At 36.0% G+C, this 27627-nt stretch overlaps 1 protein-coding gene across 1 annotated transcript; it reads right to left on the minus strand.

The window, feature by feature from the left end:
• Positions 1-19231: 19231 nt before the first annotated feature.
• Positions 19232-20206, minus strand: LOC108479010 (uncharacterized). The gene is made up of 2 exons (XM_017781450.1): positions 19871-20206; positions 19232-19666 (listed from the first exon to the last, which is right to left on the minus strand). Exons 1-2 carry the CDS (start codon positions 20204-20206, stop codon positions 19232-19234), a joined length of 771 nt encoding a protein of 256 aa, XP_017636939.1.
• Between the last annotated feature and the right edge of the window lie 7421 nt (positions 20207-27627).

Genomic DNA, 27627 nt, shown 5'->3' on the forward strand with positions numbered 1-27627 from the left:
TACCAAAAAGTCGCTAGTCGGTGTGATGACTTAGATGACGGTCCCGAATACATAAAAAGTCGAGTTCAAGAAACCTAAAATAGGTGACAAGCAAACACCGAATGAGTATATAACTCAAGAAGTCATAAGCAATGCACTACCAACCATTAATAACATTATCGCAAAAGGAAACAAAATGGAGCGAGGCTAATTACTCCATTCAAACCGAACTATACCATAGTTCCTTAGACCATTCGATTCAACCACATACCAAGTTACACATTCACATTCCATATACTAATCAATAGGATATTTGAAGCATTTCTATACACCATTTTGTTTTCGTCACAATCATACATCTACATGACCTTTCACTCATTCCACGATAATTCTTATGTACGTGACTTCAATTTACATTGTCACATAGGTTCAAACTTACCAAGCTCAACCCCAAATATAAACATAGCGCCTATTAGCCATGAACTCAAGGTACTTACCCGATCCGCTGTCCGTGATCAACTCAATAGTGTCGGACACTCAGTGTCAATAGTGATTCAAAAGCATATAGTGAGTCCGCACACTTAGTGCTATATAATCAACTCGCACACTTAGTGCTATATGATCAAACTCGCACACTTAGTGCTGTACAAGTTTTAAACCCGCACACTTAGTGCCATTCTCATGATCACAAATGTTTATACCCGCACACTTAGTGCCGAAATCAACAACTCAATACATCTCACCTCTTTTCCTTTCATTCAATACTTTCATCACCACATACATACATGTATATAAATTCATCATTCCTTTCGGCATAATTATATAGACATTATGTCTATTCAATCAATACAAAATATATGCTTAGTGACTTACCTTGTGTTGGGCAAAATAGTCCAAGTCGGCTACTCGATGACCTTCGTCTTTCCCTTGCTTGATTCTCCTTCTTTAACTCCTTGAGCTTAATCAATAAATCAACTAGTTTAACCATCTTGCTAAACATTCATAATTCAATTACACATGCATATGTATGTTTGTATATTCGGCAACCATCCTCACTTATTACCCATTTAGTCAATAATCTAAGCCAAGATAAGGCTTCAATATGGTTGCCTCTAACCGAATACATGCACACCCATCTACTTCATTTGGCCGAATATGCATGTCTATGTTGAGGCCAATTTTACACTTAATACTACACAAAAAAAACAGCATACATTTTACTAACTAACGCATTACATATTGTAGCTCAATACACATCTCTCATTTACTTCATAACCGAAACAACATCACAAGCAAATATACACCTCAAAATAGTATATATGTCATACCAATACATCATGTGCAAACATATATTCATGTAGGTGCAAGGGCCGAATCTCAAGTTGTTTATATCCAAATATAAACACATATCCAAAGCTCAAATCTTACCTACCATGCAACATGCATGAATCATACTTATGGATATACCATGACCGAATACATCACAACACCATAATTTTGGTCATGATTAAGCAAAGAACTTAATGTCTTACTCAAAAATACTAAAAAGAAAGTCCAAGAGCCATCAATCCACCATCACATATACCATTAGCAAGCTTCATATTTAACATGCAATGGCATTAACACAAAATCCACCTTGGCCAAATACCATCCCCATGATATAACAAAGATTTGAACCATGGGCTAATAAGAACATCAAGCTAGCAACTAAAAACATGCATGAATCTCATGGCACAACCTCAAACATACCTTAATCTTGATGCAAGTATAGCCAAATCTCTTCCTAATCCCTTCCAAACCAAACATGAAGCAAAAATTCCTTCCTTCCTCTTTGGTATTTTCGGTCAAGAGAGAATGAAATGGATGAGCAAATTTTTTTCTTTTCTTTTCTTCAATGCACAAGAATGGGGGTTCACTCACACACATTTTTTTTCTTTCTTTATTACCCATACTTATTTGTTTATTCTTTCTCCCTAATGCACCAACAAAACATGTTTCATGACATGTTTAGCCCATACCCCTTGTCATGGCCGCCACCTCCTATAAAAGAGGGATATTTGACATGCAAGGCCATTGTTTTGCATGCATGCTTTAATTAGTCATCACACATTTCCCCATCATACTTTCAAAGTTTTCTACTAGGTCCTTTCTAGTGAAATTCACATTTATAACTCTAAATCAAACATCAAAAATGTCACACACGAATTAACACATATCATAAGCATCAAAATGAGCATTAAATTATTTTTATGCCTCGGTTTTGCGGTCCCGAAACAACATTCCGACTAGGGTCAATTTTGGGCTGTCACAGTTTTACTGCTAGCTCCACTTTCAGTATTTCTCGGTGGTCTACCTCTGCTAGCGGTAGTACTCTGTCTAGCACTCTGAAATTTTTCTTCTTTACCTTTCTCCGGACAGTCTCTGATAAAATGCTCGCGAGAACCGCACCTGAAACAAGCTCGCTCGTTTCCCCAACACTCACCATAATGTTGCCTGCCACATTGTTGACATTCGGGCTTTCTAGGCCACACATTACCCATACTTGCCACTAAAGTAGCTTGAGCTTTAGACCCCGAATATGCCCTGCCACGATCTCTGTGTGAATCCCCAGCTGAAACTGTCATTCGAGGGTTTGTCTCTTTGGACCTCTTTGATTGAGATTGAAATGACTTGCTTATCGGCCTCTTTCTGGCATCTCGAGCATCAATAGCAGCTTTTTTTCTTTCTTTGTTCAATTCTTCAGCTTTAAGAGCTTGGTCAACCAATACTACAAATTCTTTCAGCTCTAAAATTCCCACAAGCACTTTAATATCCTCATTTAGCCCATCCTCAAATCTCTTGCACATAATAGCTTCGGTGGACACACATTCCTGGGCATACTTGCTAAGTCTTACAAATTCGCGTTCATACTCTGCCACAGATATCTTGCCCTGCTTCAATTCAAGGAACTGCTTCCGCTTTTGATCAATAAATCGTTGACTTATGTATTTCTTTCTGAATTCTTCCTGGAAGAAATCTCAAGTAACCTTTTCTTTTGGCACTACTGCTACCAAAGTCTTCCACCAATGGTAGGTCGAATCTCTCAAAAGTGATACAGCACACTTTAAGCACTCCTCGGGTGTACATGAAAGCTCATCAAATACACGGATAGAATTTTCAAGCCAAAACTCCGCCTTCTTGGGATCATCATCGATCTTTGCTCTAAACTCTTCGGCCCCTTGTTTTCGAATCTTGTCAACCGGAGGCTTGTTCATTCTTACCAAATCTATGCCTTGAGCAGCTACAGGAACCATCTGAGGTATGGGAGGGGGTGGAGGAGGTTGAGCATTTGGGTTTGCTCGAATAAACTCAGTATACCAATTGTTCATCATTTGGAGAAAGGCATCCCGAGCCTCATCTCCCTGTCTCAATGTCTCAGGTCCACTTTCTACAGGCGCAGTCCCTTATGTGGGAGCCGGCGCATTACTAGCAGCATCATCAGCCGCAGCTCCGTCAGGATCCATTACTATATTAAAATAAAACACAGTTTAGAATAATCAAGAGTCACCACACTATCACAGTATATTTATGGCATGTATAGCTAGACTTTTACACAGACTTTATTAGTCTGAGAACTGACTAAACCATAGCTCTGATACCACTAAATGTAACACCCCTTACCCGTATCCGTCACCGGAACAGGGTATGAGGTATTACCGAATCATAATACATACCATTAAATAAAACCAAAACAAAAAAATATGGCATACAATTAGATCATGAATCATTATAACATATGTCTTTAATAATATTAGCCAATTTCAAAGACTTCGAACAAAATAATCGGTCAAATACTATACTTAATATTTTAATACCTAAACAATTATGACACGTAACAAAATAACTAAGTCTACTATACATGCCATAATTCAAAATGTTTAGTTCAAATACCCAAATATATTGATAGTGTAGGCAGATCTTCAACGATCCTTGACTCCTGTGCAAGCTGGACGACACTATAAGACAAAAGAGAGAAAAGAGGGTAAGCTTATAGCTTAGTAAGCAAGCATGTAAATAATGAATAAGAATCTAATATGTTTACACAATAATTCAAGTGTATCTACTTTTAATTTCACCATTTTCTCCTCTTTGGTCAAGCTGTCTCTACTGCGTCATACTTACTAAATAAATCATAACTCGAGTTACAAAACTCGAAATTCAATTCTGTAAAATTTTCCTAAAACTAGACTCAAATTAATTTTTACTAATTGTTTTATAGAATTTTTGGTCCAGCCAATTAGTACAGTTTATTAGTTAAAGTTTCCCCTGTTATACAGCTCGACTGATCTGAACTCTATTCACTACAAATTGAATTTATCCTAGTACAAAATTCAAATAGCCATGAAATCAGTTACATTTAAAACTAGACTCAATAAGGAATCTATACATATAAACTATATTTATTAATTAGTTTTGTACAATTTTTAATGATTTTTAAAAGTAAGAACATGGGATCACATAGTCATTCTGCGCAAGTCACACATAATTATAAATATCTCAAATTATAGAGTTCTTTTACTTGTTCTGTTTCTTTTACATGAAATTAGACTCATTAATCTTTAAATGTATATCTCATTCAGACTCTAATTAAATTCCTACTATTTTTGGTGATTTTTCAAATTCACATCACTGCAACTGTCCAAAACAGTATTATTGCTAATTCACTCTTTCACACTTTCTTTGTATTTACCTCATTTAGCCTACATATCACAATTCACTTTCACCACATTTCATACATCACAAGTGTAGGTTCATGATTACAATGTCACTATAGAATCATCCCGTTGAACAATTCAGATCAATCCTCGATACTTAGTGGTTTCAGCACACAGCTCCACCATCATATTTCATATAATTCGGCTCTCTTGTACACATGGTGAACACTTAGTACCACCCATGTGACCTAGCCAATTTATCTCGTAGCTCTCTTGTCTACATGGTGTCCTTCACTTGGAATCACACATGCGACCTAGCTACATTTACCCTCTCCCGTAGCTCTCTTGTCTACATGGGATACATCCCGTATCACACATGTGACCTAGCTACTACATAGTGTCTCGTAGCTCTCTTGTACACATGATGTGCACTTAGCACCATTCATGTGACCTAGCTACATTTCATCTATATTATTCAATCTTTCTGAAAGTTCAACCGGGATTTCTCTCACTATTACTTATTTCCATTCTTCCAATAGTCGGTTTATGATTTAAAATCAACTAAAATATATAAAATAGGATAAAATAAAAAAATGTAAATAAAGTTAATGTATTATTTACATACAAACTTACCTCGGTGCAAAATATGGAAATTTTGCAATTTAGTCCAAAACCTTTTCCTTCCCTCGTTCGAGGTCGATTCCACGCCTTTCTTGATCTATAACAACACATTTAGCTCACTTAACACTCATACTATTTATTTCAATCCAAAAATCACATTATGTAAAAATTACATTTTTGCCCCCTAACTTTTACAAAATTACGATTTTCCCCTAGGCTCAGAATTTAATTTCAGCCCTTATTCTTATGTTTTATGACATGCTGAACATTTTTCTCTTCTATAACAACATCAAAATCTCACTCTAACATGTACTTATGAGCATTAGGTATTTTTACCGATTATACCATTTTGCTCGTTTTCGCTAAAAATCGCTTAGAAAAGATCGTTCTCCTAACCTCAAACATTCAAATTCTACCGTCAAACATCAAAATACATGCATATCATTCATGGGTAAATTTTTAAACATAAACCCTAACTCGAAATAATGGTAGAAATAGGTAAACCGAGCTACGAGGATTTCAAAAATGTAAAGAACATTAAAAACGGGGCTTGAATGCACTTACTGTTGAGCTTGAAAGCTTGAAACAAACCCTAGTTATGGAGAACATGCAAGTTTCGGCCAAGTTAAATGAGGATGAACACATTTTTGTGTTATTTTTCCCATTTTATTTCATTTATTATACAAATGACCAAAATGCCCTTACTACTAAACTTTCTAAAAATTCCATCCATGTCCAAATTTTTTTCCATATAAAGTATAATGGTCTAATTTCCATTTAAGGACCTCTAATTAAAACCCCCGTTTCAATCAAGTACTTTATGAACTAGAACACACACATTTTTCACCTATTTCAATTTAGTCCTAAACGTCAAATTAAACACCCAATCGATAAAATTTCGCAACGAAATTCTCACACGATTATGCAATCATAATATAAACACTAAAACTTAATCAAAATAATAAATTCTCAGATTCGTGGTTTCAAAACCACTGTTCCGTTTTGGCCCTAAATCGGGCTGTTACAATATTTCTTCATCTTCCACCGAATATAGAGAAAAGAAACAGCCATGTCTGTGTTTTAGGGTTTGACATCTTCATGGCTCAATTTGTAAGTGCTTTGAGCTCGGTTTTTGATGATTTTTATGTTTTTGTGATCGTTGCTTCGTGTTCTAGCGAGCCCGTACCCTAATTTCTAAATTTTTTGATGAATTTGTGAGTTTCCATTGATGATAGCTTGATGTTTTTGAGTGTTGATGATGGAAAATAAAGCATTGTTGTTAGATTAACAAGTTTTATAAAGTGATTTTGAGTAAAAATGTCAATTTTGGACCAAATTATATAAGATGGAAATTTAGTGGTTAAAATGTGAAATAAATTGAAAATATGGGCTGATAGTAATATATGGAAAATTTGGCTAGCTTGGGTTTGTGTTTAATTTCATGAAATTGTGATTTTAAGTGATAAGGACTAAATTGCAAAAATGTGAAATAATAGGGGCAAAAATAGAATTTTGCCAAAATGTGTAAATTGTGTTAAATTGAATGAAATGTTGATTAAATAAGTAAATTTTGATATTAAATAGATTGAGATAATCGAGAATTGGATCTAGAACGGGGGAAAAACAAAGTACCGGACTAATTGATCCATTTCGTCGTTTTAATGATCGAGGTAAGTTCGTATGTAATATGCATTGTTAAATTTATGCTTTTAATGCTTTTATATTATATAAATTGTATATACGTGACTATTTTTATGTTTAACGACATATCGGCTAAAAAATGGCACTTAGTGTGCGATTCGAAATAGCTTCGGCTAAATGTGGCACTTGGTGTGCGATTGGAGATAGCTTCGGCTATATATGTATATGGAACTTAGTGTGAAAAATATTAATAATGGCACTTGGTGTGCAAGATATTGAGTATGGCACTTAGTGTACGAGACATCGAAAATGCAACGGCATTACATGTATGTATGAAATGGTAAGGATCGGTACAGATATGTACATGAGTTATGATGCATCTTTGTAACGAAGTAAATAAGTAAGTCATGTTTATGAGAATGATTTCATGATGACCTTGTGATTATGGGTCCATGCTTTTTTTTTATAAATATGTATTTATACCATGATGGTGGAAATGATTGGTGAAGGTGTGATGAGCTTAGTTATCATCATTTTTGTACTAAAACTGTTTTGGACAGTAGCTATAGTCCAAATTTGTAAATTCACCAAAAACTATGGAAATTGAGTTAGAGGGTGAATAAAATATGAAATTATATATTATTTAGTCTATTTTTACATAGAAGAAATTGTGTATGCAAAAGAATTTCAGATTATGAGATATTTGAATTTTCGTGAGACAGGGTCAGAATGATCTCAGAATCCCCTTTTGTGATTTTGAAAAATCATTAAAAATTGTAAAAAAATAATTAGGGGTTATAGTTTATATTATTAGAATCTTTTATGAGTATATTTTCTAAATAAATAAACAGGAACATCATTTGAATTCTGTATGAGGATATAATTAATTTTTAGTGAAGAGGGGTCAGAACTGTCGGATAGCAAAAAAGGGGTAAGTTTGAAGAATAAACTGTACTTATTAGCTAAACCAAAAATTTTTTAAATTTTATGGTAAGAATATATCTGAGTCTGGTTTCAAGTAAAATTAACAGATCTTAATTTGGAGCTCCATAGCTCTAGAAATGAATAATTTAACGACTATGACTCTAGTAGACAGCTTGACTGGAATTTGAACAAATAGTGGAATAATATGCAATTATAATTGTGATACCTTTAGAACATGTTGTAAGAATTTGGCAAAAGCATATTAATAAATTGCTTATTATTTTCATATGAACTTACTAAGCTTTATAGCTTACCCCTCCCTTTTCATCTCTTATAGGTTTATATAGCTAGCTTGGGTTGGAGATCATCGGAGATTCAATCACACTATCAAGCTATCATTTGGGGTATACGTATTCAAATACTTAAGTATATGGCATATTTAGGGGCTCTATCTTTGTAATTATGTCAATGCTAATGTGGCCAAATGTGTTGGCCTATAATGGTTATAGTCTAATTTATATATAACCATGAATGATGGCTTATGCTGGTCATATGATTATTCATGTGTATTTGCCAATGTTTTATGGTGTGATCATGTTGTTTGATATGGATGACTGTGTGCATACGACTTAAGTACTCAATGATTGATTTTGGCATAATTGGCATATGAATAGATTATAGCATAAGTGTGAAATGTGAAAATGTATTAATATAATCTTGGTATGAAAGTTGTTATGATTAATCTTGATAAAGTATGATGCCTTGTGTATGCGTAAGTTGTTATGAGAATGTCATGCATAAGCTATATTTACGATTATTAAGTTTTCATTTATGCCATGTTGGATGGCATTGAGATTGTGAGTGTGCATGTGTTGTGAGGGTGGCAAAATGGCTTGGAGCATAGCCTAGCATTTGTCCACACAGGCATGTGACCCTACTTCATGATGAAATTTTCTAAGTTTTCCAAAAAGTTTTCAAAGTTTCCTGTTTAGTCCCAAATCATCTTCGATGCGTATTTAGGGCCTCGTAAGCCCGTTTAAGGGACGTTATACATATGTATGAATTTTTTTTATTTGAATGAAATTTTATGGCCCGATTTTATGTGATTGTGTATGTTTAATTTCGGTAATGCCTCGTATCCTGTCCCGGCCTCAGACATTATAACGCCCTGATTTTCGGGATTTTTCGGGTTTCTGTGATTTTTGGTAAATTTTGAAATTTTGGTGTTCTGAATATTGGAATTGTGTTTAAGTGTGTTAGTGGGCCTTTAGAAGGCCCAAGCCTAAGTTAGACACGGTAAAATATCAAGGTTGGATTTTAAGTGAACAGGAGACTTGGTTAAGTGGGTTTTAAGAAGAACTTCATAAATTATGACGCAAATAAGGCCTTGGTAAAGTGGCAAGGTGGCGCCACTAAGTTCCTAAAAAAAAGGGCGTCTGGGAAGGAATTAAAGGTCCAGGGTTCAAGTTGCAAGGTAGGCATATGGTTACTTTTTAATTTTAGCATGTGCCGGGCATGTGATCACTTAAGTGAATTTCGGCAAGGGCCTTAGGGAGGTTGGGCTGATTGTTTTAGTTGATATTAGGGTTAGGTTCTTTTCTTTTTCTGTCTTGAAGAATTAGGGTTAGCCACCTGAAAGCTTTCACTGCCATTCAACCTTTCTGAGTTCTCACAAAAGCCGAAAACGCAAATTCCTTCTCCTTGGTACCGATTTTTTCTTCCTCTCTTTTTCCTCCATTTTTTTCTTCCTTTTTGCTTTTTCTTCTAGCCGAAACCTTCTGATCACCTTACTCACCTCCTCTGTCAATCCCATCCTCCACAAAACCTCCATAGCTTATTGCCATAAAAGCTGAAATCCTGAAAACTCACTTCTTGTGCCAATTTCTCCAAGCCAAAATCCTTCAGTTATTTTTGTTCTTTTTGATCAACTTTCATCTTCTCTAAACCCTTAGTATCTGTCGGCAACATTACTTCAAAGTTATAGCCTCAAATCGTCATCTTCTTCATCACTTAAAAAGCCGAAATACCATAGATTTAGGGACTTATAGCCGAAACTTCAGATCTCCTGGATTCGAGTTCTGCTATCGTTTAGAGGATAGATCTGCATCAGATCTGCGTAGAAATCAAAGAGGAATAAGTGGTAAGTGCTCATCACCTCAGATCTAGTCTTATTTTACAATTTAGAAAAGCCGAAGTTCCTAAAATCTAGGGAGGCTATCGATTTGGGCATAGGGCTTTAAGGGTTTTTAACCGACGATTTCTTTTGGTGATTAGTGTCTTCAAGAGGTTTGATCGAAGGCTTGGATCTTTGGAACAACTAGACTTAGATCTAGTCATCGGTTTTCAGCAAAAAGGTAAGATTCTAAAGGCTTTAGGGGCATGGTTCGAATATGGGTTGCTGAATATTGGGATTGGTTGTTGTGGGTTGCAATCTAAGAACTGTGGTAATCAATTGTAGGACATCATAAGGGATCTCAGTAGCAGTCGTCGTGAAATAGGTATGTATCGAACACCCTCTCAAAGTTCAATTCGGAAAAAGCCAAAATACCAAAATTCTGACATTTCATGGGCTTGTGAGTGTGCGAGTGCTCATAAGACGTTTAGAAATCATTAGATCTGAAATCGCAAAGTGGTAAGTTAGTCGTGTCTGAAATTTCGTGCACTTCAGTAATTGGGCCTCGATAGGCTAAAACTGGGCTCAATGGGCTTACGGGCTCATACGGGTTAATAAATAAAAAATAATAATAATGTATAATATAAAAAAATAGGCAATAAGTATGTTCTGTTAGACTGTAGAATCGAAACTGCTTAAACCGATAAATTGGTCATAAAACTTGAGTTAAATGGGCTTAAATTGCTAATAGTAGGGGTTTTAGGGCCCAATGGCTAAAATTGTGAAATTGAGATAAATAAATTACTGCGATGACAAATGGGCTAGTAAGGACCGTAACATTCATGAGAACCCTTAAAACCGATAAAAGTACTAAAATACCTGTATAGGTGGAAAGTTTACAGTTTTACCCCTAATAGCAAAATTACTGATATACCCCTAGGGTTAAGGTTGACCTAAATGCATGTTTGACTGTTACTATTTACTGCATGCCATGTTATTATTATCTGATGCATGGGACTGGGTTATTGATGGAAGAAGTACTGAAAGTGGCTTGACCACGTCTTTGGAGGCTTTGCCTCAATTCTCGATATCTGAGCGACTATGCCGGTTTTGTGGAGTGGAGTGTAATTTGGATGGGTTAAGCTATTCCCCACATGGAGTAGGGGGCTGGTACGGGTGGAGTGTAGTGGTTGGTTATAGGATGGGTTGGGTTTGCATACACAAATATGCCTGTTCTATTCTGGAATGGGCCTATGGGCCATACTGTTATCTGAAAAGGGGCTAAGGCCCGGTTCTGAAATGATTCTCAAAAGGGCTTTAGCCCAAGACCATTGTTATCTGAATAGGGCTTAGGCCCAATGGGCTTGAGCTGACTTGGGCTTTGGATAGGTTTTCCATATACACTGAGTATTCCAAGCTCACCCCATTTCTCTTCCATCCTTGCAGGTGAGCCCTAGTTGGTGGACTTGGAGTTGGGCAGGTTTCAGAATGGCCACGAAGATTAAATTTCTTGTTTTAAATAAGTTTCAAGTAGCTTCCTTTTAAATTTCACATTTATTTTTTATTATTTCTATTTTGGTTAAAGTTGTAATAAGGTCGCTCTATTATTTTTATTTTGGGTTTTTAAATTACTTAAATCATTTTCGACTTGAGATTTACATCACTTAAATTGATTCCTTGAAATTGGTTAACTCTGGGTTTATCAAAAATTACTTGTTTCAAATCGACATGACAATCAAACGTCTTCAAAACGAAACTTTTCAAGGTGCAACAAAAGTCACGTTTTTCTAAACCCTTAACAATCGATAATGGATAGGACTCACACTAGTGAACCGGAACATTTCTCTTAAAACTTCATTAATGGTTTTTGCAAAGCTCACCCAAACTTTAGTAAACTAGGTAACTTGGTTAATGGTAGGTAATGTGACACACCGGATTCGGCCGTAACGTCTAGGACGGGTTTGTGGTGTTACAGACATGGGTAAGGAGTGTTACACATTTTCTACCATCAAACGTCAAAATACATGCACATCCAACATGGGTAAAATTTAGACTTTAATTTTCTTTTAAATTAGTCCTTGAAAAAGCTAAATCAAGTTACAACGATCTAAAAAATGTTAAAATCATTAAAAATGGGATAAGAACGGACTTACAATCGAGCTTGGAAGCTTGGCCAAAAGCCCTGGCTATGGCTTCTCCTAAATTTCAACTATGGAGGAAGAAGATGGACCAAAATTTTGTCTTTCTTTACTTATTAGTCCATTTAATAACCAATTTACTAAAATACCCTTAATGCATAACTTAAAAATTTTACCTAGCCATGTCCATTTTTGTCCATCTCAAGGTATAATGGTCTAATTTCCATTTAAGAACCTCCAATTTAAAAGTTCATAACAATTAGACACCTTTAACTTATAGAATTCAAGGTTTTCACCTATATCAGTTTAGTTCTTCTAGTCAAATTGGGCACTCAATCGATAAAATTTCTTAACGAAAATTTCATACAATTATTCTATCATTCTGTAAACCTTAAAGAAACAATAAAATAAATATTTCTACTTTGGATTTATGGTCCCGAAACCACTGTTTCGATTTGACCCAAAAACAGGCTGTTACAAATGTTGTTGATAATAAATTGAGTTTAATTAAAGTAATTGTCCTAGTTTATTTATGTTATAATTGTTTCAAATTGTGTTTAATTTTGCTAAAATCTATTTCATTCATATAGTTTGCATGCTTAGGGTAATTTGCATTAGGGATCATTGCATTTAGTTTAATTTTAATCATCACTTCTCAACCATATTGTGTTTTTATTTACCAAGTTGTTAGAATAATTTTAAAATTAAGTGATTTAACACAAATACAATCCTTGTGGAAACGATAACTCAATACTTACTTATTACTTGATAACGACTGTGTACACTTGCACAAACCTACGTGGTATAGATTTCTGCCACCTAAACCTACTAATAATTGACTCTAACTCCTTCCAAAAATAACCAGGCAACAAGAAATAGGACATAACGTAAGATGGAATCAACTATAAGACTGATTTAACAAAACCTCCCTCATTCCTTAGGATAAGCAACGGGTACACAAACCATCAACTCCCCTTTCATCTGCTCCTTAATGTGACAAAAAGCCAACCTCTTGTTCCACCCTACCACTATAGGCATGCCTAGATATTTCTCAAGATTCGAAGACATGCGCACCCCCAACGCCATCACCATCCCCTTACAAACAACATCATCCACGCTTGGGATAAAATAGATAAGAGACTTGTCATAATTAACCATTTGTCCTGAACACACCTCATACTCACGTAGAAACTCCCAGACATGATTAGTACCTTCCATCAAATATTCTTCAAAAATCAAACAGTCATCTGTAAAGAATAGATGGGTCACCATCAGCCTCACCTAGAAGCCCGTGCACCTTGAATCAAACCCTCTCGGGTAGCCAAATTGAAATGAGAAGACAATTCCTCACTACAAAAAAAAGGAACAATAAAGGGCTTAATGAATCTCCTTGTCACGACCCTCGTGTTGAAACAATATGGCCCCATGCCTGTCCATTCAACAAAATAAAATATGTCACTGACTGCATGCACTCATGGTAAGAGCCACCCATTTAGCTATGAAACCAAACCGAAACATTATCCCTCCACAAAAATTATCCCTCAACATGAATATTCAACAGAATACTAAGTGCTCACAAGGTATAAAAGGATAGGTGATTGTCGATGCATTAAATTGCAATGAATATCTTACCAAGCTTAGCTTCTATATTTAATGTAAGACTTAAACATGCACATTAACCACACCTTCCGATGATGGCAATGGAACACTATTAAGATCAAGTGGATTAAATTCCTCTAATCCTCAAGCAACTTCTTTTGTCATGCTTGTTAGCTTGAACTGTCGTTGAACTTTCCAATGTCAGTGACCACAATAACACTTCCATACTAAAAGCATTCAAACCTAAAGATTAAATAGTAGAAGCAAGATTGAATAAAATAACATTTAACCCGAAAATCATGTGAACTTCAGTACAAACATGAAATAGAAAGTAATCACCATCGTTTAGAAAAGAAATATAAAAGAAATATAAAAGAAATAAGTGGAGAATACTATTTCTAGACAATCTCAACTTGAATCTCTCCATTCCCTCTTGTGTCGCATTCAGGGCTCTTTGTCAGGAGCTGATTTGTGTACCTTTCACATCGGTTCACCCATGGGAGACTTAAGCCGCCATAGAAGAAAAGCTTTAAAAGATAGGTTGAAGAAAATAATACCCCCAAAAAGCCTCCTTTTTTTTTCCTTTTCACGTGAATATTCATATTTATCCAATTAGCACATGTGTCCTTTCATCAGAATCATGCTACCTCTGGACGTACAAGTTGGTTGTACTAGATTGGATAGCTCACACATTTTTGTTCTTATCTGGACAACTGTCAGGTGCAGCGACAATTCTGGGCACATTTGGAAATACTCATACAGCGGCATCAGTACCAAAACATGACAAAATTAAGGATAAATAGGCTTAGCTCCACTGAGTTATACAATGCAATTTACTGAACTAAAAATGCTAAAATATGTGCTAAAGATAAGTAAATAGGGACAAATTAACTAATAAGTAGGGAGAAAACATATGTTCTTTCTAGTACTATCACACATCCCCAAACTTGAGTTTTTACTTGTCCTCAAGTAAAACAGAAACTAGCAAGGCTACACAAGAATTCACTAAGGCAAATTATCATTCTAGCAACTTGAATCACCTAAAACACCAATGAATGATTCACATTCAGATGATAGAATATTGCATCGACAATACATAAGTATGAATGAATAAGATTACAACTTCATCAAAACCAGCATCATGCTTCAAATCCTAAATTCTATCTACCAAATACAGCATTTATTGTACAATACTAAGTATCTATGAATATCATAAATGTATGTCTCTTTTTTTTTTCTTTTGTGAATAAGGGATATCGTTGCATTACTGTACCCTTGTTCCTGAAAAGTAACGATGGAGTGCAACATACTCCTAGGGAGTACGTAATTGTGCTGACACACACTCATGCAATGACAGCCTTTGGCCAGATTCATTTTTCTAACACTTGCATTGGAGTGCTCACTCTTTAACATTTCACAATACACCCACTTTAGAGTGTCTCTTATTCATAACTATATATATATAAGCAGTTGTAAAAGGTAGATTCATTCAAGATTTAAGGAACGCCACTAGTCATCAATTAATAATGCAACCTAAATCATTCATCAAAGAATTGAAGATACAACATTCAGTCAAATTTATCCCAACTCATTTATTGATAATTCACATGATTTAAGAATTAAGCATTGAATGTAACAAAAATGTTCAAACACATTTGCATTAACCACAAATAAACCTTACATGCTTTATTAAACTCAATTTTATTTTGAAATGCGGGTGTATTTTGAAACCCCATATGCATTCCCCCAAACTTAAAGTTTACATTGTCTTCAATGCAATAAAATTAAAATGCAATGACAATAGAAATGCAATGAAAATAGAAATGCAATGACAATGTGCACTAACAAAATAAAAATTACAGCTACGTGCAATGCATGAACACTACAACTAAAAAAACTAAAAAAATAAACTAATTCAATTTTCCTCAGCCACAAATGTGGTTGCACGATGTTTCTTCTTCCTCCTCTTTTTCCCCCTTCGTGCGTTTTTTCTCTTTGGAATGCTTTCTCTTCTTTTCTTTGGGCTTCCCACGTTCCTCAGATCACTCCTCAAGTTTCGGCTCAACCCTGGCATCATCAGTTGCTAGCTCTACAGCTTCCGCCAATCTTGCTCCATCTCACTCCAAATTATCAGTAGTTGCACCCACAAACTCGGGTGCAGTGACAATGTTCTGAGCAGATTCTTTTCGTTGACAGTAAAGCCCAAGTGCGTTGACAATGGTAACTAATTATTCTGTAAAAAAAAAAAGAAGTAAAACAAATTTTAACAAAAACAAAAAATAAAATAAAATTATATAATGATAAATTCAATAAAAATTAAAATTTTTTGACCAATTTAATGGTCTTTGCCTACTTTTGATTAATATTCCCAAAATAGTGTTTCAATCGTTGTCCATTCACTTTGATCTAGTGTCCATCATGTAAATCTCTGATTGTGACTGCACCATGAGGAAATACTTTGACAACTTCGAAAAGTTCAGACCAATGTGAGTGCAATTTACCCGGATGCAATTTCAATTTAGAATTGAATAATAAAACTTGTTAACCTGCGATAAATTGTCGCTAGAAAATAATTCTGTCATGCCATCGTTAGGTCTTTACTTTGTAAATTGCAATGTTTTCATATGAATTTCACCTAATCTCCTCTAGTTCAGTGATATCCAACAACCTTTTCTTTCCAGCAGTTCGTAGTCCATGTTCACTTGCTTAATTGCCCACATTGCTTTGTGCTCCAGTTCAACTGGAAAGTGACATGCTTTCCCAAAAACCAATTGATATGGTGACATCCCTAATGGAGTTTTGTATGTTGTCCGCAATGCCCATAAAATTTCATCTAGTCTGGAGGATCAATCTTTCCTCGAAGGGTTAACAACCTTCTCAAGAATGTTTTTAATTTGTCGATTCGATACTTCGGCTTGTCCATTAGTTTGCGGATGATAAGTAGTGGCCATTCTATGATTAACTCCATATCTCTTCAATGTGGCTACCACTTGGTTGCAATGAAAGTGTGTACCCAAATCACTAATCAATGTCTTTGGTGTGCCAAAGCAGGTGACTATATGCTTGTGAAAAAATTTAAGCACTGTCTTTGCATCATCCTTTGGGACCGCAACACTTTCAATCCACTTCGGGACGTAGTCAACAACTACTAATATATAAAGATTTCCAAATGAACTTGGAAATGGTCCCATAAAATCCATACCCCAAACATCAAACAATTCAACCTCCATAAATGGTTCCTGTAACATTTCATTACGTCAAGATATAGAACTAGTGCGTTGACACCTATCATATTGATTCACAAAATTGTGGGTGTCTTTGAATAATGAAGGCCAGTAGAATCCTAATTGGAAAACCTTAGCATCAGTTTGGATGCCACTGAAATGACCTCCATAAGGAGCATCATGACAGTGCTTCAGGATTGAAAGTATCTCCTCTTCTAGAACACGATGCCGAGTGATGTTGTCATTGCATACCTTGAATAAATACGGCTCGTTCCAATAATACTTCACTACTTTACGAAGAAATGTTTCCTTTTTATGGCTTGTGACACCCAAGAGGAGCTTTCCACACACTAGATAATTAACCAAATCTACATACCAAGAGGTTGCATCTACAACAAATAACTTCTCATCTGGGAATGCGTCGACAATTTGAAGTATGTTTCCATCTTCGCTGCCAACTTCCAATTGAGATAGATAGTCTACAACTTGATTCTTTGAACCTTTGTGGTCTTTTATCTCACTGTTGAATTCTTGCAATAGTAAGGTCCAGTGATCAGTCTTGGTTTTGCATCCTTCTTCGCAAAAAGATATCTCAACACCGAGTGATTAGTAAATACGATAACCTTTGCACCGACAAGATAAGAACGAAACTTGCCGAAAACAAAAATTACAGCCAACAATTCTTTCTCTATAGTGGTATAATTGATTTGAGCCTCTATAAGAGCTTTGCTAACATAATAGATGACGTGAAATATTTTTCCTTTGCATTGACCTAGAACAGCACCCACAACAAAGTCGCTTACATCGCACATAACTTCAAAAGTTGAGACCAATTCGGTGCAACGAAAATGGGTGCATTCACTAGTTGCTTTTTTAATTGAATAAATGCATGTAGACATGCATAATCAAAGAATAATTTTTTATTCTGTTCCAGCAATGAGTATAATGGTTTTGCAATTTTTGAGAAATCTCTAATAATTCTTCAGTAAAACCCTGCATGCCCAAGAAAATTGCAAATACCTTTCACATTTGTCGATAGAGGTAATTTCTGAATGATTTCTAGTTTAGCTTTGTCTACTTCAATGCCTTGACTAAAGATGCGACGGCCTAACACAATACCTTCAGTTGCTATGAAATGGCATTTTTCCCAATTTAGAACAAGATGTGTATCTTCACATCGCTTCAATACTTTATCCAAATTGTCAGCTCAATGATCAAAATCATTCCCATAGATTGAGAAATCATCCATAAAAACCTCTAAATAATCTTCAATCATATCTAAGAATATTGCCATCATGCACCTTTGAAATGTGGCTAGTGCGTTGCAAAGATCGAAAGGCATACAGTGAAAAGCAAAAGTACCAATGGGACATGTAAAAATTATTTTCTCCTTATCCTCCGGTGCAATAGCAATTTGATTGTACCTAGAATAGCCATCTAAGAAGTAGTAATAGGCTCTTCCAACAAGCTTGTCCAACATTTGGTCAATGAAAGGACGTAGGAAGTGGTCCTTCCTTGCGGCAGCATTAAGTTTGTGATAATCCATACAGACCCGCCATCTTGTAGGAATGCGTGTAGGAACATAATTCATTTTTGTCATTGCTAACCACAGTGATGCCACTCATTTTAAGAACACATTGCACTGGACTTACCCAATTGCTATCAGAAATAGGTTAAATAATTCTAGCATCAAGTCATTTTATAATTTCTTTCTTAACAACTTCCTTGACCTTCTTGTTTAATCTTCTTTGTTGCTCAATCGATTGTTTAACTTCATCTTCCAACTTGATCTTGTTCATGCAAAAAGATGGACTAATGCCCCAACTATCGGTAATACTCCAAGTAATAGCTCGTTTATGTTGCTTAAGAATATGGACCAATTTCTCTTCTTGAGTTACATCTAGTGTTGCAAAGATAATAATTGGAAGAGTATTGTTGGCACCAAGAGAAACGTATTTAAGATGAGTAGGTAGTGGTTTGAATTCCAGAGTATGAGTTTCATCAATAAATGGCTTCAAAATTATAGTTATTATGTTGGCTAAGTCTAAGGACTCAATATGTCATCCATGCTTGAGCATAATATTGTTAACTTCAACCATGCTATCACAATCATCTAAGAATTCATCATCAAATGTCACTGCAAACTCTCAGAAAGTATTGTGGTTTGGTCATTGAATTCTTCCTCAATTAGATCATCTAGCATATCGACAGTATAGCATTCTTCTTTATCCTTGCATTGAATAGATTCGAAAACACTAAAGGTAATATGCTAATCATTAAGTCGCATGGACAGTTCACCTATGTAACATCAATAAGAGTTTGTCCTGTGGATAAAAATAGTCGTCTCAAGATTATGGGAACCTCCTTGTCTACCTTACAATCAAGTATGATAAAATCAGCCAGAAAAATGAATTTATCCACACGAACTAAGATGTCTTTGATTTTCCCTTTAGGTTGAGCCAAGGATCGATCTGCTAATTGCACTGTCACTGTAGTAGGTTTTATGTGACTAATTCCCAACTTTTTGAAAGTAGATAGTGGCATTAGGTTGATGCTAGCTCCCAAGTCACATAAATCCCTGCCCAAATAATGGTTGCCAATTGAACATGGGATAGTAAAGCTCCTAGGATCTTTCATTTTGAGGGACAACTTATTTGTCAAAATAACACTATAGCCTTCTGTGTGTGCAATAGTTTCAATATCACTAAGCTTCTTCTTCTTGGACAAGAGTTCCTTCATAAATTTCCCATAATTTAGAATTTGCACAAGAGCATGTACTAAAGGAATATTGAACTTAAGTTGCTTCAATATGTTTAGGAACTATTGGTACTGCTTATCCTGCTCATTCTCCCTGAATCTTTATGGAAAAGGTAAAGGTTGAGATACTTCTTATTGTGCCAACACCTTTCATTGTGTCGACAGTTTTGAGGGTCATACATTAGGCATATGAGTGAAAATTTGTGGAACTTCTTTATCTGGTACATTGACAAGCTCTTCAGATTCAACCTCCTCACCAGGGATCACTTTACTAGCATCTTGAGGTGCTACAGTAGAGTCTATAGTCGGTTCACCAGTTTGTTTACCACTCCTAAGAGTAATAGCCTTACAGTGGTATTTCCCCCTCAAATTGGGATTTTTCGTGTCACTAGGTAGTGTGCCTGGTGGCCGAGTATTCAAATTCGAAGCAAGTTGTCTTAATTGTGCTTCCAATTCTCGAATAGAAGATGAATTCCCTTCAACAAAAGCTTCTGTGTGAGTAATATGCTCCCACATTAAAGCCTCAAGAATTGCTATCGGGTCAAAAGGAGAAGCTTGGATGTACTATTGCTGTCGATGTCTTTGAACATGCTAATTTGGCATTGAAGAGTGTTGTGCCTGCATCTGATCCTGGTGTGTATGCATCTAGCTTTGTTGTGGATGCATTTGAGTGTGCTGGTTGTAGTTTTTCTGTTGTTGATTGTAATTCTCATGTCTTGGATTATAATTGCATTGAGTAGATATATTTCCAAATCAGAATGTCATAGCATTTTGTCCAGTAGTCTGAGTTTCCTAAGATTGTTGGTTGCGTGCAGAATTATTATAAGAGTTTCCATAAGAATTGTTGTAGATGTTATTGACATAAAAGGCATTCTTTGCATGTTATGGACAATCTTCATAGCTATGGTTGCCACTGCAAATCTCACAACAAAAGGTAGGAACATCAACTTGTTGAGTGACTTGTATAGGTGCAACATCACTAGTCCTTTGCATATTTTTATCATATTTGCAAGAGAAGAAACTTGAGAACTAACTACAGATATTGCGTCCAATTCAAAAACTCCCAAAGTAGCTTTTGCTTGTGCAGTTCTAGAGATAGGATATTGATAATCATTCTGAGCAATTCTCTCAAGAATTCCAACAACATCATTATAAGTACAATCTAGAAAAGGACCATTGGCTGATGCGTCAACAAGATTCCTCATGTGTGAATTTAGCCCATTATAGAAAATTTCAATTTGTGTTTCCTATCGAATGACGTGCATAGGGCAATGTTAAAGCAAAGATTTATAACATTCCCATGTAGAGTGAAGAGTTTCATCATCCAACTAATGATAAGTTGTAATATCATTTCAAAGACAAGCATTCATTGTCGGCAGGTTAAAGCACAAAACGAACTATGTTGCTAGTGCATTCTAAGAAGTAATTGATCTGACAGGTAGCCCAAGGAACTAAGTATGAGCTTTTCCTTGCAAGGAATAAGGAAATAATTGCATCCTCAAAGCATCATCAGGAATGTCTTGTTGACTAAAGGAAACACAAATCAATAAAAATGATTTAAGATGTTCTGGTGCATCTTTATATGGCAGTCCAGCATATTGCCCAATAAAATTCAACATTTGAAACAGTATTGGCTTGAGTTCAAAATTCCAGCTTGGATTGCTGGCCTAACAACTTTCGGTTGTAAGTCATCCAAGACAAGTACTATAAAGTCTTGTATAGTCCTATTTTGTATTTGAGCGTCTTGTAGCAACGGTGGGTCATTAGCATTTTGGTGTTGCACCTATGGTATGGCTTCATTGTTTCTTGATAAAGCCATATTCCTTTATTCTTGAAATTTCCTCCGAATGGTTCTTTCAATTTCTAGATCAAAAATCGGCAATAAACTCTGAAATGCTTTGGGTCATCAAAAACCTAAAATAAAATGTGAAAAAATAGTGAGAAAAGAAAACAAGTTAGTAGCAACTAAATATTATATAATAAAAAAAAGCGTAAAAACAAAAATAAATATCAAACAAATGACATTCCCGACAACGGGGCCAAAACATAATCGGCTATTTAACGTCACAGTAATAATGTGCAAGCGTACACTGCCGATATGTAACATAAATCTGAGGTAGAAAAATTTATTTTATTATCATTTTAAGGTCTATGGCATGATTGCATGATTGTGTGAAAATTTCATTTAGAAATTTTATCGATAGAGGGTCCAATTTGATATTTAGGACTATATTGTAAAAGTTGTAAAATGTGTGTTCTAGTTCACAAAGGTATTAAGTACTTGTGAGTAATGGGTTTTTAAGTGGAGGACCTTGGATAGTAATTAGACCATTATACTAGTTTGGACAAAAATACCTAACGGAAAATAAAACACCATAGTTTTTAATTAAGGGCATTTTGGTCATTTAGTTATTAAAATGAATTAAAAACAAAATTAAAAGCCAATTTTTGTCCATATTCTTCATTAGGCCTAAATTTCAAGTCTTCTCCATAGTTAGGGTTTGTTCCAAGCTTCCAAGCTCCATAGTAAGTGATTCCAAGCCCCGTTTTAATGTTCTTTATGTTTTTGGAGTCCGAGTAACTTGATTAAGCTTATTCTAGCAATAATTCAACCTAGGGTTCATATTTGGAAAAATACCCATACGTGAAATTTGTGTATTTTGGTGTTTTATGATATAATATGAGGTTTTAAATTATTTTAGACAACTTGTGCTATTCGGTTTTAAGTGAAAACGAGTAAAAGGGCTTAATCGGTAAAAATACCTAATAGTCATAAGTACATGTTAGAGTGAGAATTTGATGTTGTCATAGAAGGGAAAAATGATCAGCATATCATAAAACATAAGAAAATAGGATGAAGTTTAAATTCCGAGCCTTGGGGAAAAAATGTAAATATGTAAAAGTTTAGGGGCAAAAATGTAATTTTTCTAAAGTTTGGGCCAAGGACTGTTTTAATAAATGTGAGTATTAAATAAGCTAAATTTTTTTATTATAGATCAAGAAGAACAAAATCCGGAGTTAGACTGGGGAAAGAAAAAGATAGTAGACCAAATCGATATAGTTGATCGTATTTTTTTCGAGGTAAGTTTGCAGTAAATAAATGCAATATTCTATTATTTTATGTTAATTTTGTTAATTTCCAGCATGTGTATATTTATTTTATGAAATTATTCAAAGAAGACTCAAGCATGAATTGTAACACCCCGAACCCGAGACCATCGACGGTGTCGGACACGAGGGGTTAACAAGCCAAGTTCACATGTTTTGCCCACCAATTTGACATTTCCAGTCAGGCTGGAAAACTGCATCACTGTCGCCTTAAAAATCATATCTCGAGTTTCAAAACTCGGAAACTGGTTTCGTAAATTTTCCCTGAATTTAGACTCATATATCCATCCATGGATTTATTTCTAGAATTTTTGGTTGGGCCAATTGGTACAGTTTATTAGTTAAAGTCACCCATGTTACAGGGATCGATTGCTCTGACCTTCGCGCGTTATAACTTGAATATCTCTCTGTACAGGGCTTTAATACTGGTGCCGTTTGTTTATAATGAAACTAGACTCAAAATGGAATCTGTACATATAATGAATGACTCCTAATTCTTTCTGGATAATTTATAGTAAATTTTTAAATTTACGACAGGGGACCCAGAAACCGTTCTGGCCCTGTCTCACAATAGCCTTAATATCTCTTAACATGTAACTCCTATGACCATTTCGTTTCTTCCATATGAAAATAGACTCATCAAGGTTCATTTAAATAGCTTATTCACTATTTAATACCATTCCTACAAATTTTGGTGATTTTTCACATTCACGTCACTGCAGCTGGCAGCATCTGTTTTTAAGGTAGGTCTTACCTATTTTGTAGTCTCCATGAACCAACTAGCCTTGCCATACATAGGTTCATATATGATCATTTTAACCATACCAATGGCTGATCATGTGACCAACACTCCCGTTTCCAATCCATAATCACATCATGACACCATATATATACATACAAACCACAAATAGTCTAAGATCATGCTTCCTTTTACGAGCCATTTTCGCATGGCCGTATACATATACATCACCACATTTTCAAACCAACAAGGGTAGTCCTATACATGCCATTTCAAAGTTCAACCAAAATTTATACCAAAATAGAGGCGTTGATAGTGTGGATGACTTGACTTTATTGATCCCGAATCCGATTGCTATCGAGCGAAATCTATAAAACAGAGAGCCAAAGTAACGGGGTAAGCATTTTTATGCTTAGTAAGTCTCAAGGAATATAATCAACTCTAATTACAGCAATACATTCACATAGCCAAATGCATCATTTCATTAATACACATTCTTACTTCACACTTCATCATTATATACTTTCACAAAGTATCAATCAATTCAATAACTGAAATTCATTAGTCGATTGAGCGAATGTTGCTCAAACATGTCGACTTTCCAATGCACATATAAACGTGCCTTATTCTTTGGGCTTTTCGAGTGTACTAATTGAATTTATTACAGCAACCAACACTCACCTCCAGCCCAAGATTCTTTGGAATATAACCGGATATAACCATGTGCTCAAATGCCTTCTGGTCTTAGCCCGGATAGAATGACTCGACGAATGCCTTGGTCTTAGCCGGATGTAGCCACTAGCACAATTGCCTTCGGTCTTAACCGGATGTAATTTCCAGCATAATTGTCTTCGGGGCTTAGCCCGGATATCATTCAATTTCTCATGCACACATACATCAATAATCATTGGACATACATATTTCATTTTCGTTACTAAGGCTCAAACACAATTATAATCATTAGCATAATCGCCTTCGGGACTTAGCCCGGGTATCATTCGAATACTCATACACACATAAATCAATAATCAATACATCCATATTTCATTCCACATAATTCAATTAAGGTCACTTCTTGAGGACTTACCTCGGATGTTGTCGAACGGCTTTTACGGCTATTCAAACAAATTCAATTTATTAAAACCTCATTGTGCTAGCTTATGGCCGAATATGACAAGGAGTTTAAATGGTCATATGGCCACTCTTTAGCTTGAATACACAATGGTCATGCACATTTTATACTACATCAAGCAATTCAATACAATTCATTCGAGCCTCAAGGAAAAGCTAAGGCCATCAATAGGCTACCTTAGGCCGAATACACATGTCCATGTTGAGGCCAATTATGCACTTAATACCACACAAAAACAGCATGCATTTTACTAGTTAATGCTTTGCATATTGTAGCTCAAAACTTATAATATAACATCAAGCACTCATATGTGTGCTAGGCCGAATGTGCTTGCAATTTCACAAGCATTCTTCAACATCTTCTTCTTTAAACAAACATATTCATCACTTACTTCATAGTCAAAACATCATGTGCAAACATATATATACATATATGAGCATGGCCGAATTTCAAGGTGTCCATAGCCATCCAAAATACAAATTTTAACTAACATGCAAGAAGCATGAACCATGCTCATGAATGCATCATGGCCGAATATGACAATCATGCTCCTTTCAACTTCAATCATGGTTAAACACAAAAAGAAAACTCAAAATCTTACTCAAGAGTAGACAATCCATCATTGCATGCATCATCATCAAGCTTCACACTTAGCATGCAATGGCTTTATCACCATAACAACTTTGGCCAAATACCATTTCCATAGCATAACAAAGATTTGAGCCATGGCTAACATGCACATCAAGTTAGCAACCAAAACATGCATGAAACTCCTAACACAACCTCATACATACCTTAATCTTGATGCCAATTTAGCCAAATCTCCTTCTAGATCTCTTCTAAACCAAGCATGAAGCAAAAATCCTCCCCCTTTTTCCTTAGTATTTTCGGCCAAGAAGTGAAAATGGATGAACACAACAAATTTTTTTTTCTTCCTTCTTTCTCAACTCACGGCAAGGGGGCATCCAAGCTCATCATTCTCTTTTTTTTTCATTTTTTTATGCTTATTTTTGTTATAATACTTCCTACATGACTCACTAGCCAAACATGTTGGAAACATGTTTTCCCTTGCCCATCATACCCACCTTGGCCGGCCATTATAGTCAAATTTGGGGGAATTTGACATGCAAGGACAATATTTCCTAGTGTGCATCAATAGGCCACTTCAACATTTGCCTATCTCATTTCTAAGTTTTCTCACACAAGTCCTTTCTAGTGAAATTCACCTTTATAACACTAAATCAATCATAATAAAATGTTATACATGAGCACACACATATTATAGGTATCAAAATAAATTTTTAATTATTTTTATGCCTCGGTTTTGTGGTCCCGAAACCACATTCCGGCTAGGGTCTATTTTGGGCTGTCACAACTCTCCCCCACTTAAGAAATTTTCGTCCTCGAAAATCTTACCGGTAAATAGGTTTGGATATCGCTCTTTCATAGAGTTCTCGGTCTCCCAAGTAGCTTCTTCTATCCCGTGCTTGAGCCATAGCACTTTCACTAGCGGAACCCGCTTGTTTCGTAACTCTTTCACTTCTCGTGATAGGATACGAATCGGTTCTTCCTCATAACTCATATTAGCTTGAATTTCAATTTCTGATGGACTAATCACGTGCGATGGATCGGATCTATAGCGTCGAAGCATCGAAACATGAAAGACATCGTGAACCCTTTCGAGTTCAGGGGGGCAAAATCAAATGATATGCCACTGGACCGACTCGCTCGGATATCTCATATGGCCCAATGAACATCGGGCTCAACTTGCCCTTACGGCCGAATCTGAGTATCTTTTTCCAAGGCGATACCTTGAGAAACACTTTATCACCCACCTGATACTCGATATCCTTACGCTTCAGATCCGCGTACGACTTCTGATGATCGGAGGCTATCTTCAGACTTTCACGGATTACTTTCACTTTCATTCAGCATCCCTAATCAAATCCACCCGAAAATCTTGCTTTCACCGAGCTCGGTCCAAAACAATGGTGTACGGCATTTACGATCGCATAAGGCCTCGTAGGGTGCCATCTTAATACTTGATTGAAAGTTGTTGTTGTAAGCGAATTCAATCAACGGCAAATACCGTTCCCATGAACCACTAAACTCGAGGACGCAACATCTTAACATATCCTCAAATATCTGAATTATCCGCTCGGATTGACCATCGGTTTGGGGGTGAAAGGCGGTTTGAAATGCAACTTGGTACCCAAAGCTTCTTGCAACTTTTTCCAAAATCGCGAGGTAAATCTCGGATCTCTATCCGACACGATAGAAATAGGCACCCCGTGTAATCTCACAATCTGAGAAACGTACAATTCGGCTAATTTGTCCATTGAAAAATCCATACGTACGGGGACAAAGTGGGCCGACTTAGTCAATCGATCTACCACGACCCAAACCGCATCCTTCTTACTTGCTGACAATGGCAGTCCGGATACAAAGTCCATTGTGACTCGATCCCATTTCCACTCGGGTATCATGATTGGTGAAGTAATCTCGAAGGCACGATGTTCGCTTTCACTTGTTGACATATTAAACATCTCAAACAAAGTCGAGATGTCTCGCTTCATACCATGCCACCAAAACCGACGTTTCAAATCATTGTACATCTTCGTACTCCCCGGGTGGATTGCCATTCGGCTACAATGGGCTTCATTCAGAATTATCGAAATGAGTTCCAAATTCTTTGGAACACACAGACGACTTTTGAACCTCAAACAATCGTCATCATCGATTTGAAATTTCGAGTTCTTGTTCGGCACACACTCGGCCCGTTTTGCGTACCAACTCGTCGTCGACTTTCTCGAGCTTCTCGAATTTGATGTATCAACGGTGGTTTGGCTTTCAATTCAGCTACTAATACGATGTCGGATCGAGCAGACAAGTGCACGTTCATCGCTCGTAAGCGAATAATGATTTACGACTCAAGGCATCCGCAACCACATTCTCCTT

Source organism: Gossypium arboreum, chromosome 7, assembly GCF_025698485.1.
Source record: "Gossypium arboreum isolate Shixiya-1 chromosome 7, ASM2569848v2, whole genome shotgun sequence".
Taxonomy (NCBI): Eukaryota; Viridiplantae; Streptophyta; class Magnoliopsida; order Malvales; family Malvaceae; genus Gossypium; species Gossypium arboreum.